Source organism: Mirounga leonina, unplaced genomic scaffold (assembly GCF_011800145.1).
Source record: "Mirounga leonina isolate KUSES-001 unplaced genomic scaffold, KU_Mleo_1.0 Mir_93, whole genome shotgun sequence".
NCBI lineage: Eukaryota > Metazoa > Chordata > Mammalia > Carnivora > Phocidae > Mirounga > Mirounga leonina.
In genome coordinates, this window is record NW_023270854.1 from 49,061,911 (window position 1) to 49,077,573 (window position 15,663).

Here is a 15,663-nt window from a genome sequence, read left to right on the forward strand (position 1 = left end):
TATAGAAGAGAAGGGAGACCTATAAATAATTACAGTATAACATACAACAATTCCTATAATAGGGAGCACATAGGAGGTCATCATTAACATTTTCTCAGGGTGTTGGGGAAAGAGTACAAAGTAAGCAACATTTGAGGCAATTTGAAGTACTGTTCACATTCCAGCTGGAGAAAAGAACAAGCGTAAAGGCAGTGGGGTAGAATGAGCACGACCTATTTAGGAAATAGCTGGCGCACACTGTGGCCCAGGACTAGATACTTGCATGTAGAGAAAATGAGGCTGGAAAGGTATAGCTGAAGACTGATTGGAAAGAGCCGTTGTATGTTTTATTAAGTATTTAGAATACATAATTTTTTTGCACTGTAGTTGTCCTAGGGAGTATTGGCATGTGTGTAGTAATGTCACACTAGTTAAACAGATTTTAATCATATTTAATATCAGAAGTTGTTAAAATTTTGAGGAAATTCTGTTTTCATTTTCATATCAGTGCTTAATTTTGAGAAATTCCTTCCCTCTTTACCTGGTGAAGAGATCAAAATATACCCAAACATTTTCTTTAAATGGTATATTGTCTGTTATCAAAACATCCTTTCCATCAAACAAATGGAAAGATACACCATGTTCATGGATTGGAAGAATTAGTATTGTTAAAGTGTTCACACTACCCAAAGCAATCTATAGATTCAGTGCAATCCCTTTCAAAATACCAATAGCACTTTTTTTTTTTTCAGAACTAGTACAAACAATCCAAAAATTTCTATGGAACCACTTAAGACCTCAAATTGCCAAAGCAGTCTTGAGGAAGAAAAACAAAGCTGGAGGTATTATAATCCCAGATTGCAAGGTATATACTACAAAACTGTAGTAATCGAAACAGTAAGAGTACTGGAACAAAAATAGATCAGTGGAACAGATAGAGAGCTCAGAAGTAAGGCTATGCCTGTATGGTCAGTTAATCAACAACTGAGGAGGCAAGAATATACAATGGGGAAAAGACAGTCTTCAATAAACGCTGCTGGGGAAACTGGACAGCTACATGCAAAAGAATGAAACTGGACTTTTCTTTACACTGTACACAAAAATAAACTCAAAATGGATTAAAGACCTAAATGTGAGACATGAAACTATAAAACTCCTAAAAGAAAATAGAGGCAGTAATCTCTGGGACATTGGCCTTAGAGCATATTTGTGGATATGTCTCCTCAGGCAGGGGAAATAAAGTAAAAATAAACTATTGGGACTACACCAAAATAAAAAGGAAAGGAAACCATCAACAAAACAAAAAGGCAGGCTAGTGAATGGGAGAAGACATTTGCAAATGATATATCCAATAAGGGGTTAATATCCAAAATATTATGGCTGTTAACTCCTTGTCAATTGTTTTTGCACTTGGAGGAATGTTAATTTCTGTTAAGATCCTGAGTTCTGGCACTAGAATATGGACTTTAGGAAGTGGAGAAGTCTTATTCATTATTTACAGAACTTTAGAGTGTTGAATAAAAGTCAGAATTCCTTCCCCCAATTTATGGTTGGAAATAGACATTCCTTGTGTAACTTATCCACTGCATGAAAATGGAAGCCTGCATCACTCTCCTCTACCACAGTGTCTTGACTCCCCATAGCCTCTGTTTTGTATATGCTTTAGATTACACTAGATACCTTTTTGTTCTTATTTCTCTGATAAAAGGCATATAAATTTTGCTTATGGACAATCCTGAAAAGCCATACACTATCTCATACTACTATAAAATTAAAAGTGTATGGTTATAGGTCTAGACACCTAGTCACCATATACAATTAGTGGAGACATCTAGTTTTCCATTAACAAATGTGTTATCGAATTCTGTGGCCAAGTGAAAGTCAGGTACCTGGTGTTAAAAAAAAAAAAAAATCATAGATGTGGATTACTGTGTTGGAGAAGGGTTTATAACATAGTGACCTAAGATTTACTCTTAAGAGTTTTTTAACTGCATGACTAAAATGTCTATATTTCTCTTTATGTCATTTCTAGCAATAGTGAGACTAATTTGTAAAACTTTCAAATGTCAGAGAAATAAAGGAAAGGGGGGAAGTGGGACCATTAAGGGTCACTTTACATAATTCACTCATTTAATTGTCACAAATCATTGTGAGTTGTAGGTAGTTATTATCCTCATTTTACAAAAGAGAAAACCTCAGGAAGGCTATTTGACTTGTCCTCCCAGTAGTAGCATGCAAATATACTATGTTTTTTTCTTTCAAAAAATGCTTTTGCTTTATATCCTCATGGTTGAATTCTTTTGGCCCATCTGGAATTCATTTTATTATTAAGCATGACTCAAAAATCATTCGTCTTCATGGTTTGTCCAGTTATACAAACATTTACCAAAGAGTGACACTTTTGTTAGTGACATCTTGCCCCTGTCGTTACTATTGAATGGGCAATTCTCTCACCCTTTCAGTGCAGCAAGTCCCTATAACTCATGCATTGGTTAATGCTATTTCAGTTCAGTGACATTTATTGAGCCCTTGTTATGTATTTTAGTTAGGATGCTTTTAAGTTATAAGAAATAGAAAATCCAATGCAATTGAATCAGACAGTTCATTATCTCAGGCATGGGTAGAGTGGCTCCAGAGTAGATTAATTAAGTGATTGAACAAACAATCATCAGGGACCCAGGTTCCTTCCATCCTTGGCTCTGTTGCCCTCATTGTGCTTAACTTTGTCATCTACCAACTTCTTTGAGGCTGCAAAATGGCTGCTGTTTTAGGTGTCATGCACAGACATGACAATTTCTCTTGAAAGGAAGATATTTCTTACATGTATCACTTTTTAAGAGAGAAGAAACTTTCCCCCAGAATCCTTCTGTAGGTTTTCCCCTCATGTCTCATGTGACAGATTATTACCATGTTCCTGTACTTAAAGTGAACACTGGCAAGACTAATGGGCCATGATGTTGGGTTTAGATTAGACTATTTAGAACCAACCTCCTGAAGCTGAGGAAAGTCTTCCCACTCCTTGAAAGCTCATGGAGGAAGTTGGGTGGCTTGAACAAAATTCACAGTTAAATTAGGAAGGTGGAAAGGGGAAATAATTGTTGAATTAGGAGAGCCAACAGTTTTATCTACTATATTATGAGTAAAATGGGATGATCAGTTCTGGGGCTTACCTTACTGAAGGCATTTGAAATCTAGCTTGAATATTGAAGTAAAAAATAAGACAGGGGAAACTGTTAGTTTTTATAGGTAGTTTAAGGAAGGTCATGCAGAAGAGGGAGTAGTGGTATAATAAAGAAAACAGATTTGAGTCCTAGCCAGTGTCCTTTCTAGTTATAATTAGAAGAATGACTTGTGGTTTTCCAATAATTTTTGAACAGTACAGCTTGAGTTTAAATAGACATATTTATTCTCAATTCCTACCTTCATTTTTAAGAGATTCAGGATTTTTTCAATCATGTTTTTATCATGGTCATGTTGTATCTTTACTAAACTAAGAGTTAGCATTTTGATTTTGATACAGCTTACTAGCCAGTATTGGGACAAGTCAGTTAATATTTCTGATTGCTACTTGATAGGTTGTTCAACAAGGTAATTTTTGAGGTTCTTTTGTGCCTAACATTTAGTAATTAAAAAAAAAAAACTTGAGTAAGATTGGAAGCAGTTGTTTTCGATTATTTACCAAAGAGAGCATGTGGGTAAAATTTAATATATCTTTCTCTTACTTTTTAAAAATAATTTAAGCTATTATTATTATTTTTTAAAGATTTTATTTATTATTTGAGAGAGAGAGATTGAGAGAATGAATAGGAGGAAGGGCAGAGGGAGAAGCAGACTCCCTACGAAGCAGGGAGCCCCGCATGGGGCCAGATCCCAGGACCCTGGGATCATGACCTGAGCTGAAGGCAGATGCTTAACCGCCTGAGCCACCCAGGTGCGCCCCAATTTAAGCTATTATAATTTAGTTCTGAATCTTTTAAAATTTGCAAGTGTCTTTGGAAGTAGATGTTTACTAGGAACTCCTAAAATAATAGTTATTGTAAAATATATATTGAGATTATATTCCAGACAACTTTAAGGTACCAAAATTTTGCCTAAAAATTTTCTTGTGTCGTCAGTAGTACTTGGACTACTCTATAGTCTAATTTTGGGGAGTGACCCGGTGCACTGAAACTTTTAAGAAAAATATTTCTTGAATAATGTAATGCCATTGCTGTTGAGCATAAATATCACTGGCTTGATGTACATTTTATGCCTACTAGTTCAGTCATTCTGAATAAGTTGTGGGAAAAAATGAGATATTAACTGTGGTGTCTGCCTTAAAGAACTTAAAGATCTTTTTTAAAAAAAATCATATTTATCTTTTCCTAGAAAATAGTGAGTTCACATATTTATTGGTTTGGTTTTCCCCTTTTTTTGAAGATTTATTTATTTATTTATTAGAGAGTGAGACAGAGAGCACGAGAGGGGAGAAGGGTAAGAGGGAGAAGCAGACTCCCCATTGAGCAGGGAGCCCGATGTGGGACTCCATCCTGGCATTACCTGAGCTGAAGGCAGTCGCTTAACCAACTGAGCCACCCAGCTGCCCTTGGTTTGGTTTTCCAGTTTAGAATAGAACAAGCATCAGCTGGTCTTTCTAAAAACCGTGTTTTCATAAAAAAGGTTCTCATCTTTTTTTCTGTACAAAGAATTACCAGAAATATTCAAATTTTTAGAAGATTCTAGGAAATATATCTTAAAGATAGATAAATTTGCATTAGTGGAGGAGCTTTTTCTTCAGATCTGCACAAACTGTGAATTTTGAAAAGCCAGTTACTGGGTGGGTTGGTCTCTTCAAGCAATCAACAGCATTAGTATTACCTATTTTTCCATGTTCAGTTTCCAACTCATGCAATGATATATATTATATATATATATATTTTTTAAGATTTTATTTATTTATTTGAGAGAGAGAGAGAACAAGCAGGGAGGAGGGGCAGAGGGAGAGAGGGAGAGAGGGAGGAGCTAACTCCCTGCTGAGCAGGGAACCCGATGTGGGACTCAGTCCCAGGACCCTGGGACATGACCTGAGCCAAAGGCAGGTGCCTGCAATTATGTATTTTAAAGCGTGTTTAAGTTTGACTCTGCTTTCTGGTTTCCTAGGGAAATATTTTAAATACTTGTATTCTAAAATAGCTGAGTGGTCACACTTACCCTCTGGCTTTAATTTTTCCTCCAACCTTTGGCGAACGTGACTGTACAGGGTCTGCAGAAGGTGTGTCTTCCTCTGCTGCTTCTGTTTTTATTCTTGGGCTCCGCTGAATTTCCCCAGCTAAATAAAATGAAGATTACTTGGGATTATCTGAATGTTCCTCCTCTCCTGCCACAAGATATAAATGGAATAGATGCATTCCTACTTCAACACTGATTGGTACACCTTCACATTGTCCTACACTTACTTAGATAATATTTAAAAATCCACTTAAAAGTAGAAACCCATGTTTGTCCTTTATTAATGGTTGTCCTATAAAGTGCTTCAAAGAAAGAAATAAAACCCTTATGAAACCCCAATGTGTTTTCATAATTAAAAAATGTATCTAAATGCAGAATTTATTTTATACTACACATATTTTAGGCACTGACATTTAGCTACTACCTTGTAAAATACTGATAGTCACAAATACAGGCCATTTGTTTTTGATGAGTGTGAAATAAAGATAAATGTAGTAGTCGGGGAATGAAAGGGCATGGAGGGAAAGGGCATGCATTGAAGTCATGTGTAGCCAATTTGCGGTGATTTTGCTGCTTCTCAGACTGGGCAATTTAGAAGGTGAAAAATCTATATATAAAATAAATAAAAACAGATTTTATCTTTTTGTGGCACCCATGTAACCTTGCAGAAGGTGTTAAGTGAATGCAAGATATATGAGAGAGGGCAGATTAAATGTTAAAGCATATGTTTTATTCTTTACTCATAAAAAAGAAAAGTGTTCATAGTGTGACCCCAAAAACTAACTGTTTTGTTTGTTTATTTGTTTAGGATGGATTGGATGCTTTGGTATATGATTTGGATTTTCCTGCCTTAAGAAAAAACAAAAATATTGACAACTTTTTAAGCAGATGTAAGTAATTTTTTGTGGAGGTTAATGACAGACTGTATATAACAAAATCTTGACTTAGAGAATTCAAGCCCATCTTTTTTTTTTCCTTCTTCTGTCTACTCTTTGGTTATTTCATCTAAAATTCCTACATAAAATGAGCAGGAAATTGAGGAGATAGGAAAGAAACAATATTAATTAGTTTATTAATTTGAGTGCCTTATAGGAGAATATTTTATAAAATATTTTGCAGAAAAGGGAATGAGAAGTAATGGCTAAAATAAGTATGTTAAAATAATAATATACATACATGCACATTGAATTTCAGTAGTGTTATATTTATCCTCTATTTTTCTTTTGTAAATCATTAGCTATTATATTTTAATACCTGCAGGTAAGAACAGCTTGCACATGAAAAGCCCTCCTACCATTGAGATAAGGAGAATTTTCTCCATGAAATCTGGCTTATATTTAGGCTTTACAGACTTTCTTTTCTAAAAACCTTTTTAGATTTTGATACTTAGATTTTATCACTTAAAATTTGATTAAAGAATTTATTAAGATAGTTTCAAACTTTTAATCTTAAAAAATGATAATAAAATTTAGATCATGAAATCTTTCCCACTCCATTTCTTTATTTCTGTTTCTAAACCATACATAGTGATAACATTTGAGTTGGGTTGGTTTTGTGTTACTCAATTTTGGTTGCATATGTCTTGTTAGAAAAGTTTATTTTTCTAGTATGATCTTTTTCCCTGTTGTATTTTTCGTTTTTACACTTTGAAATCTTGCCTTAGAATTTTACTGATCAATTTAATTTTTTTAAGTGTCTCTGTTTTTTATAAAAATATTTATTCAACCAAATTTTATTTTGGAATTGGTGCCAGAACCTGAATTGGGAACTTTTTAACTATAAATTTTCTTAATTTCTCACATCTTACTGAAATTACAGGAGAATTTTATCACTGCTTACATTAGTTTACCAACCTACTTAAAAATAGAGCAAAAGAACTAAAAAGGTGGAGAATCTTGACCATTTCTTATTTGATGAGAGGCAAAGAATAAATGCTCATTGGTACAGAGGAGGGGCTGTGTGATTCTGTAAAGTAGGCAGGAAAGATGGGAACACATGCTTTCTTAATTTATTACTCATTTTACTATGCAGCATTACTGCTTTCATAATATAAGTATGCCTTTATATTACATTTTAAAATAGGAATATCAATAGCCACAGTAGAAATAAGTAAAATAAAATGAAAGTATAAAGCCTAAAGTAAACTTTTAACTGAAAAATGTGTAAGTTTAGTCTAGTTTTTAAATTGGAGAAAAGTACAGAGAGTAACATAACAAAATTTTAGCAAATTATATCTAGCATTATGTAAAAATTGTGATGAAGGAGGGTTTATACCAAGATTGCATTGTAAAGTTAGTTCAAGGTTCAAAAATCAATTAGTGTAATTTATCACATTAACATATTAAAAAAGAAAATCCATAATACCATCTCAGGAGATAAGAAAAAGCATTTGATAAAATTCAGTATCCATTTTTGATTAAAAAATATATCTCTGCAAACTAGGAAATGAAGGAAACTTCCTTACAGTGATAAAGAGAATCTACAAAAAACCTACAGTTAGAGTGTATATAATTGTGTATGACTAAATGCTTTCCCCTTAAGATCAGGAAAAGGCGGGCCTGTCTTCTGTTATTACCACTTTCATTCAACATTGTCCTGGAAGTTCTAGACAGTGCAGTAAGGTAAAATAAAGAAAAATCATGTAGATTTAAAAAGGAAGAAGTAAAAAATTTTTTATTCAAACAGCATGCTTTTGTATAAACAAAAATGTTAAGATTCTACCCAAAAAGCTGTAAGAACTAGTTAAGTTCAACAAGACTGCAAATTAGAAGATTACTATGCGGAAAGCAATTGTATTTCTATATATTAGCGACAAGCAATTTGAAGTTGATGTAACAAATATAGCACCTAAACATTTACAACAGAAGCAAAAACATGACAAATTTAGGGATAAATTTGACAAAATATGTATAAGACTTGTATACTGAAAACCACATAATATTACTGAGAAATTACAGAAGACCTAAAAAAAAAAAAGTAGATATTCAATGTTCATGGATGGGACAATTCAATAATAAAATGTTAAGAGTCCCCATATTAACTTATAAATAGAATCTATGTATTCTCAGAACCTAAGCAGGGTTTTTTTTTTTTTTTTTGTATAAAGTGACTGGCAATTCTAAAATTCGTATGAAAATGTGAAGGATCTGGAATAGCCAAAGCAATTTTAGAAAGTAAGAGCAAAGCTGGAGAATTAACACTATAGGATTTTCAAGATCAAGACAGTATAATATTAATGAAAGAATAAACATAAATAAATGGAACAAAATAGAGAATCCAGAAATAGACCCATACATATGCAGTCAACTTATTTTCAGCAAAGGTGACAAGGTAATTCAGAATTCGAACCTTACTTCACACCATATACAAAAAGTAACTCAAAATTTTTCATAGACTAGACTTAAGAGCTAAAATAGCACTTCTAGAAGAAAACACAGAAAATATTTGTGACCGGTTAGGCAAGACTTTCTTAGATGGACACAAATAACACAAACTACTTTTAAAAGAAAATAGATTAGGTTTCATCAAAATTTAAAACTTTTCTCTTCAGAAGATATTGCTAGGAAAATGAAAATATGAGCCATAGACTGGGAGAAAATAGTTGCAAAACATGTGAAAGGGGAAAGAATAATCTTTTCAATAAATGGTGCTCAGACAACTGGATATCTATACGTAAAAGAATGAAGTTGGATTCCTACCTTACACCATATACAAAATTAATTCAGAGTGTAAGAACCAAACTATAAAACTCTTAGAAGAAAATGTTGGCATAAGTCTTTATGCTCTTGAATTAGTTTCTTAGATATAATACCTAAAGTACAAGCAACAAAAGAAAAATAAATAAAATGGACATCAAAACTAAAAACTTTTGTGCTTCAAAGGACACTGTCAAGAGAGTGAAAAGACAACCCACAGAATGGGAGAAAATGTTAGCATATCGTATACCTGATAAAGGATTGGTATATAGAATATATAAGTAAGTCTTACAAGTCAACAATAAAAAGATAACCCAATTTAAAAATGAACAAGTGATTTAAATAGACATTTCCCCAAAGAAGATACACAGCTGGCCAATATGCAGCATGTTTAGTCATTGGATACTTTCAAATTATGGCCACAATGAGATGCTATTACACATCTATTAAGATAACTAAAATTTTAAAAACTGACAGAATCAAGTATATGTGAAAATGTGGAGCAACTGAACTCTGGCACATTGCTGGGTGGTTTGTAAAATGGTAAGGCACTCTGGAAAACAGTTTGGTGTTTTTCTTATAAAGTTATACATGCTTTACTTTATGAACCAGGAATCCCACTTCTGGGTATTTATTCAAGAGAAACGAAAGCATGTGTCCACACAAAGACCTCTTTGAGAATGTTCAAGTGGCTTTATTCAAAATTGCTGTAAACTGGAAGCTACTTGAATGCCCATCCGTTGGTAGTGGATAAACAAATTGTGGTACATCCATATAATGGAATATTTAACAGTAAAAAGGAGTAAATTAACTGATATGTGCAACAGCATCAATAAATCTCAAAAGCATTGGGACTTGTAAGTGGAAAAAGCCAGGCACAAAAGGGTATATACTGTATGATTCTGTTTATATGACATAACATTCCCCTTCCACTCAAATTATATTTATGTAATACTTCACACAGAGTAATAGATCTTCATAGAATGATAGGATTTTATATTCTGCTAAAATTCAATTATATGGATATTTATAGCTTTCATTAGTAAGTACATTAGAATTTTTTTACTGAAGGTGAATGTTTGCTTTGAATTGCTTTTTCCTGACATACCAGATATAGTGATCTAAGGATACACCTGACATGGGATAAAATCTTTCTCTTTAGTAATTCAGCTGAAGTCTCACTAGAGTATAACAACTTTAAAGTATAGCAGTTTGAAATATTTTAAACTTCAGGCCTAACTGTATTACAGACTGTTAATTTTCATCTCTTCATGTTGAAGAATGTTTACAGACTGAAAGGGAAATGAGAATCTGTGACCATTTGACTGAATAATTAGTTAAATATAAAGATTTGCTTTTCTGGACTCCGGTCTATGATACCTGAATAATAAGGACTACAAAGAAAATGTTTATCATCCTCATGTAACTAATAAAGATTTTAAGGTGAATTTTAAGTAGGCGTTAGAGATCCAGATAAAATGGTGGGAGTTAGTCACATTTTAGAAGAAACCTGTTTGGGGGAGTGATTGGAAGGAGGAGAAAGGGAGAATTTGGGAACAGTGATTATGACTGTATATGTTTGTAAACCATTATGAATGTCACTGAAATTTGGGGTACAGGATTCATAATTATGTTAGTAGAAAAGCAAACTTATTAAACAAATATAACCAGTCTAAAAGAAGATAATAGAGGAGGGAAGAGTATTGTATGAGAAATTCCATGAACCTGAGAGTAAAAATGTGGTAGAGAGCATTTGTTTGGATAAAAAAATAAACCCTGAAATGGTATTTTATGGTAGCATACTATAGCTTTCCTTATAGATTACAAAAGTGGCATATTAGCTCTGGGAGTGATGGTGTAGCAGCTATCTACTTATAAAAGCATATTAACAGTTAACAGACTTTTTATTTGCTTTGCCAATTATTTATTGAGAAAATAATGAGAATAATTAGCTATTCTGAGTTTAATTGTGACCGAAAAGTCTGAATTGGTTAGCATTTGGGATTTGACAGAGACCTTGAGACAAAGCATTCAGTTCATTTTAGACCAGGTTTTCTCAGAAGTGGCACTGTTGGGGCGCCTGGGTGGCTCAGTCGTTAAGCATCTGCCTTCGGCTCAGGTCATGATCCCAGGGTCCTGGGATCGAGCCCCTCATCGGGCTCCCTGCTCTGTGGGAAGCCTGCTTCTCCCTCTCCCACTCCCCCTGCTTGTGTTCCCTCTCTCGCTGTGTCTCTCTCTGTCAAATAAATAAATAAAAAATCTTAAAAAAAAAAAAAAAAGAAGTGGCACTGTTGACATTTTGGATCAGATAACTCTGTTGTGGGGAGGGGCTGTCCTTTGCATTGTAGCATATTTAGTAGTATCCCTGGCCTCTACCTTCCAGATGCCAGTAGCATACTCTTCTTCCCTCTGTTGTGATAACCAAAAATGTCTTAAGACTTTGCCAAATGTCCCCTGGGCATAAAATTGCTCTCAGTTGAGAACTACTGCCTAAGACTTTATATTAATGAAGGAAAGAAATTCTGGGCACTGTCAGGCACGTGCTCCAAGCTTAGGAGATTTAATCAAATTTATTTAAAAGATAAATCATATTAGTAGTGGTTCCAGGTGAAGGCTGAATTTCAAAAAGGGGTAAATATAAGAAAGTTTTAGCTCAAGAAATCAGGGTTATTCCACAGAAGTTCTTAGCTCAGATTGAAACAACCATATCAAGTATGAGTATATATCCAGAGATAAATGTGAAAGAGTAGCATAAATCTATAAAAATTGGGTTAGGCCAAAAGCCTGTGATGAGCTGAGACTTGTGAGAAGTTCTTAGGACAACAAAAGGAACTTCCCCCACTCTTCCTTCTCCATTTAGAGTGATGGGTTGAAGATGTATGAGAAAGTGATAAATTTACTACACACCACCACCATTCATTCATTTTTGAGAGAGCTGGGGGTGATGGTGGGGAGGGGTGGTGGTGGGGAGGGGCGGAGGGGGAAAGAGAGAATCCCAAAGTGGGGCTCCATCCCACAACTGAGATCACGACCAGAGCAGAAACCAAGTGTTGGATGCCTAGCCAACTGAGCCACCCAGGCACCCCTGCGAGACCATTTGTTCTTGAAATATTTTTTTCATGTCCAGTCGCTAAAGACATGAAGAATAAGACAGTGTTTTTCTTTAAAATTGTAGATCTTACCATCTTGTGAAGGGAAATACAGGAGCAAATAGTAACTTTTATATATATATTTTCTATATATATGTACTTTTATAGTTGAACTTTGTAGAGAATGTAATGATACACAGATCTTGAGGTAGTAAAGAAAGCCTTAAGAAGGAAAGTAATATTTGAGTTGAATCTTAAAAGACCAGGCTAGATTTCTTTTTTTTTTTCTTTTGAAGATTTGTTTATTTGAGAGATCATGACCTGAGCCAGACCAAGAGCCTGCTGCCCAACTGACTGAGTGACCCAGGTGCCCCCAGGCTAGATTTCTTAATTGAGGAAGAACAATTCAGGCAGAGAGGGAATAGCATTTGTTAAGTCAGAGAGCAATCTAAAAGTATGATGTCTTTGAGGAACCAGGAATTTTATTTAAATTGAACTTGATTGATGATGAGTGGGAAGGGATAAGGAGGAGGACAGATGGCAGAAAAGACTGAAATGGCAGGTTGGGGCTTTTGGCTTAATGGATGGGATGATAAAGAATTACTTAGTAAAAATAAGACTACTTTTTTTGTTTTCATTGTTCTCATGATTTTTAAAAACTTAAAAGAATTGAAGTTCAGAGAAGGAGAAGAAATTTGAGCTCTTCAAATTACTTTACATTCCCAGATCTAGGCAGATTACACCCTAGAATATTGAATGAACATGCTGATGTGTTGAGGATCTTTAGAAAACCTTTGCAGAAGGAAACCGTCAACAAAACCAAAAGACAACTGACAGAATGGGAGAAGATACTTGCAAATGACATACCAGATAAAGGGCTAGTATCCAAAATCTATAAAGAACTTATCAAACTCAACACCCAAAGAACAAAGAATCTAATCAAGAAATGGGCAGAAGACATGAACAGATATTTCTGCAAAGAAGACATCCAAATGGCCAACAGACACATGAAAAAGTGCTCAACATCACTCGGAAATCCAAATCAAAACCTCAATGAGATACCACCTCACACCAGTCAGAATGGCTAAAATTAACAAGTCAGGAAACGACATATGTTGGCAAGGATGTGGAGAAAGGGGAACCCTCCTCCAGTGTTGGTGGGAATGCAAGCTGGTGCAGCCACTCTGGAAAACAGTATGGAGGTTCCTCAAAAAATTAAAAATAGAGCTCCCTACCACCCAGCAATTGCACTACTGGGTATTTACCCCAGAGACACAAATGTAGTGATCCGAAGGGGCACCTGCACCCCAATGTTCATAGCAGCAATGTCCATAATAGCCAAACTATGGAAAGAGCCTAGATGTCCATCAACAGATGAATGGATAAAGAAGATGTGGCATATATACACAATGGAATGTTATGCAGCCATCAAAAAAAAAAAAAAGAAATCTTACCATTTGCAGTGACATGGATGGAACTAGAGGGTATTATGCTAAGCGAAATAAGTCAATCAGAGAAAGACAATTATCATTTGATCTCACTGATATGTGGAATTTAAGAAACAAAACAGAGGATCATAGGGGAAGAGGGAAAAAAATGAAACAAGACGAAACCGTAAGAGACTCTTAATCATAGGAAACAAACTGAGGGTTGCTGGAGGGGAGGAGTGTGGAGGGATGGGTGGCTGGGTGATGGACATTGGGGAGGGTAGGTACTTTGGTGAGCGCTGTGAATTGTGTAAGACTGCTGAATCACAGACCTGTACCCCTGAAATAAATAATACATTATATGTTAATAATAATAATAAAAAAAAACCTTTACAGAATATTGGAGCTGCCAGAAAATTAAAGATAAACAAATGCTCTTATTATAAACTGAAGAAAAGACCCGTGAATGTAGATTTTGGTCAGTAGCAGTCTACAGACGGAGGCTTGAACTTTGTTTTCTATTACAGCTATTTTTGTTCATGCTTCATCATCTCCATTGATTGATCTTAGTAAGTCTTCTATCTACTCTCAGTTTATCTGTTTTTCCGCATTTACGGTTGGTTATCTACATTGCTGCCAGAGGATTCTTTTTCAACTGCAAATTGCTTAAGTCAAATCTCACTCCCAGCCTTTCATACAATTTGCTGTATAACCTTTCAAGTTACATTCTTACCTGTACTGCTACTCCTTTGTTTCCTTGTACCTCCACCATACGGCTTATACTTAGTTCCTAGAAAGTACTCTGATACCTTCTCCATAATACTTTTAGATGTTGTTTTCCTCTTTCTAAAATTCCTTCTAACCCCATCCAATTTAAAGGAGTCATCCTTTAAATTTCAAATAAGCATTCACTCTAGTTTCCTAGCCCCTGGAGCTAGGTCAGATGTACTGCTGCTGGGTATGTGCTTTCATGGCCTCTTGTGCACTTATCACAGTTAGGTAATATTTATTTGTGTGATTATTTGATTGGTCTCCATTCCTCTTCTCCTTTGCCCTCATCACTGGAATGGAAGTGTCATGAGACCAGGAGCACTTGTATTTGTGTTGTGAAACCTGGCTAAATATTAGGTACGCATTAAATATTTGTTAAATGTATTAGAGGTTGAATGCTGACTTGTTAGAGTTGATCTAGAAAGTATTCTTTTGTTAGTAGAGTTTGGATATGATCATTGTTTTTTTTTAATTTTTTTATTACCACATATTTCAAATGAATTAATATAACATATCTGTGTATCGGTGATCACAATTAAATTAGTAGTTAACATTTTGCTCTATTTGCTTCTGGTCTTTTGTTCAAAATAAGATGTTAAGTTACAGTCTACGCCTTGGGCCTCATGTCTTTCTCTTCCAGATGTAATCACTAGCCTAGAATTGATGATGTACATATTTAGTCCTTGTTAAACTGTCTCAGAATAGTGATTTCTAAAAAAGATAGCCACCCGCGTAAAATCATCAAATCAAGAACAAGCATACAGATAAATCAACGAATAAGCCACACTTGGCAAGAACAAAATAATTTCAGTTGAGATGTGGAAAATAAATTTTTTCCAAAGTTTCTTTTATCATTTTAAAGGGTAAATCATATTAAATCATTATATTAAAGAATTACATTTATCATTGTAAAAGGGTTGTATCTTAAAGTTTTTGTTTATTTTTCCAAGTAATTATATTTGGTAACCAATCATACAGTATTTTAATGTTTCATAAAATGGAGTTTAACCTTTTCTCCAGTGGATACTTTCTTAATCTCCTTCCCAAAATGAAATTTAATGGATTACAAACATTTAATTAGGTATTTGTTTTTATGTAAACAGGCAGTAATGGTCATTAGAAAGTTTATTCCTCTTTCCACTGTCTTGAAGTTTTAATGTCATTCCATGGCAGGTTTCAAAACATAAAATGCTTTTTCTCTATACTTTTAAAATCATAAAATCATGAAACCTTTTTACTTATTAAATGATTACTGTGATAGTTGAATGTTACTGTCATCTTTAAATTAGCTATTCGTTGGTTGGTGATTAAAATCAGTAAGCATTATCTTGTATTAAAAATGTGAAGGAGAGGGTGCCTGGGTGGCTCAGTGGGTTAAGCGACTGCCTTCGGCTCAGGTCATGATCCTGGAGTCCTGGGATTGAGTCCCGCATTGGGCTCCCTGCTCGGCAGGGAGTCTGCTTCTCCCTCTGACCCTCCCCCCTCTCATGCTCT

The 15,663-nt window shown here is 34.7% G+C and overlaps 1 protein-coding gene across 5 annotated transcripts in view; it reads left to right on the forward strand.

Moving 5' to 3' along the window:
* Window positions 1–15,663, forward strand: part of ROCK1 (Rho associated coiled-coil containing protein kinase 1) — a 152,550-nt gene that overhangs the window by 28,234 nt on the left and 108,653 nt on the right. For all 5 annotated transcript variants that reach the window (XM_034995979.1, XM_034995980.1, XM_034995981.1 and 2 more), the window contains exon 2: window positions 5,996–6,077. In XM_034995979.1, coding sequence (XP_034851870.1) covers window positions 5,996–6,077 — 82 coding nt within the window. The remainder of the gene's footprint in view (window positions 1–5,995; window positions 6,078–15,663) is intronic.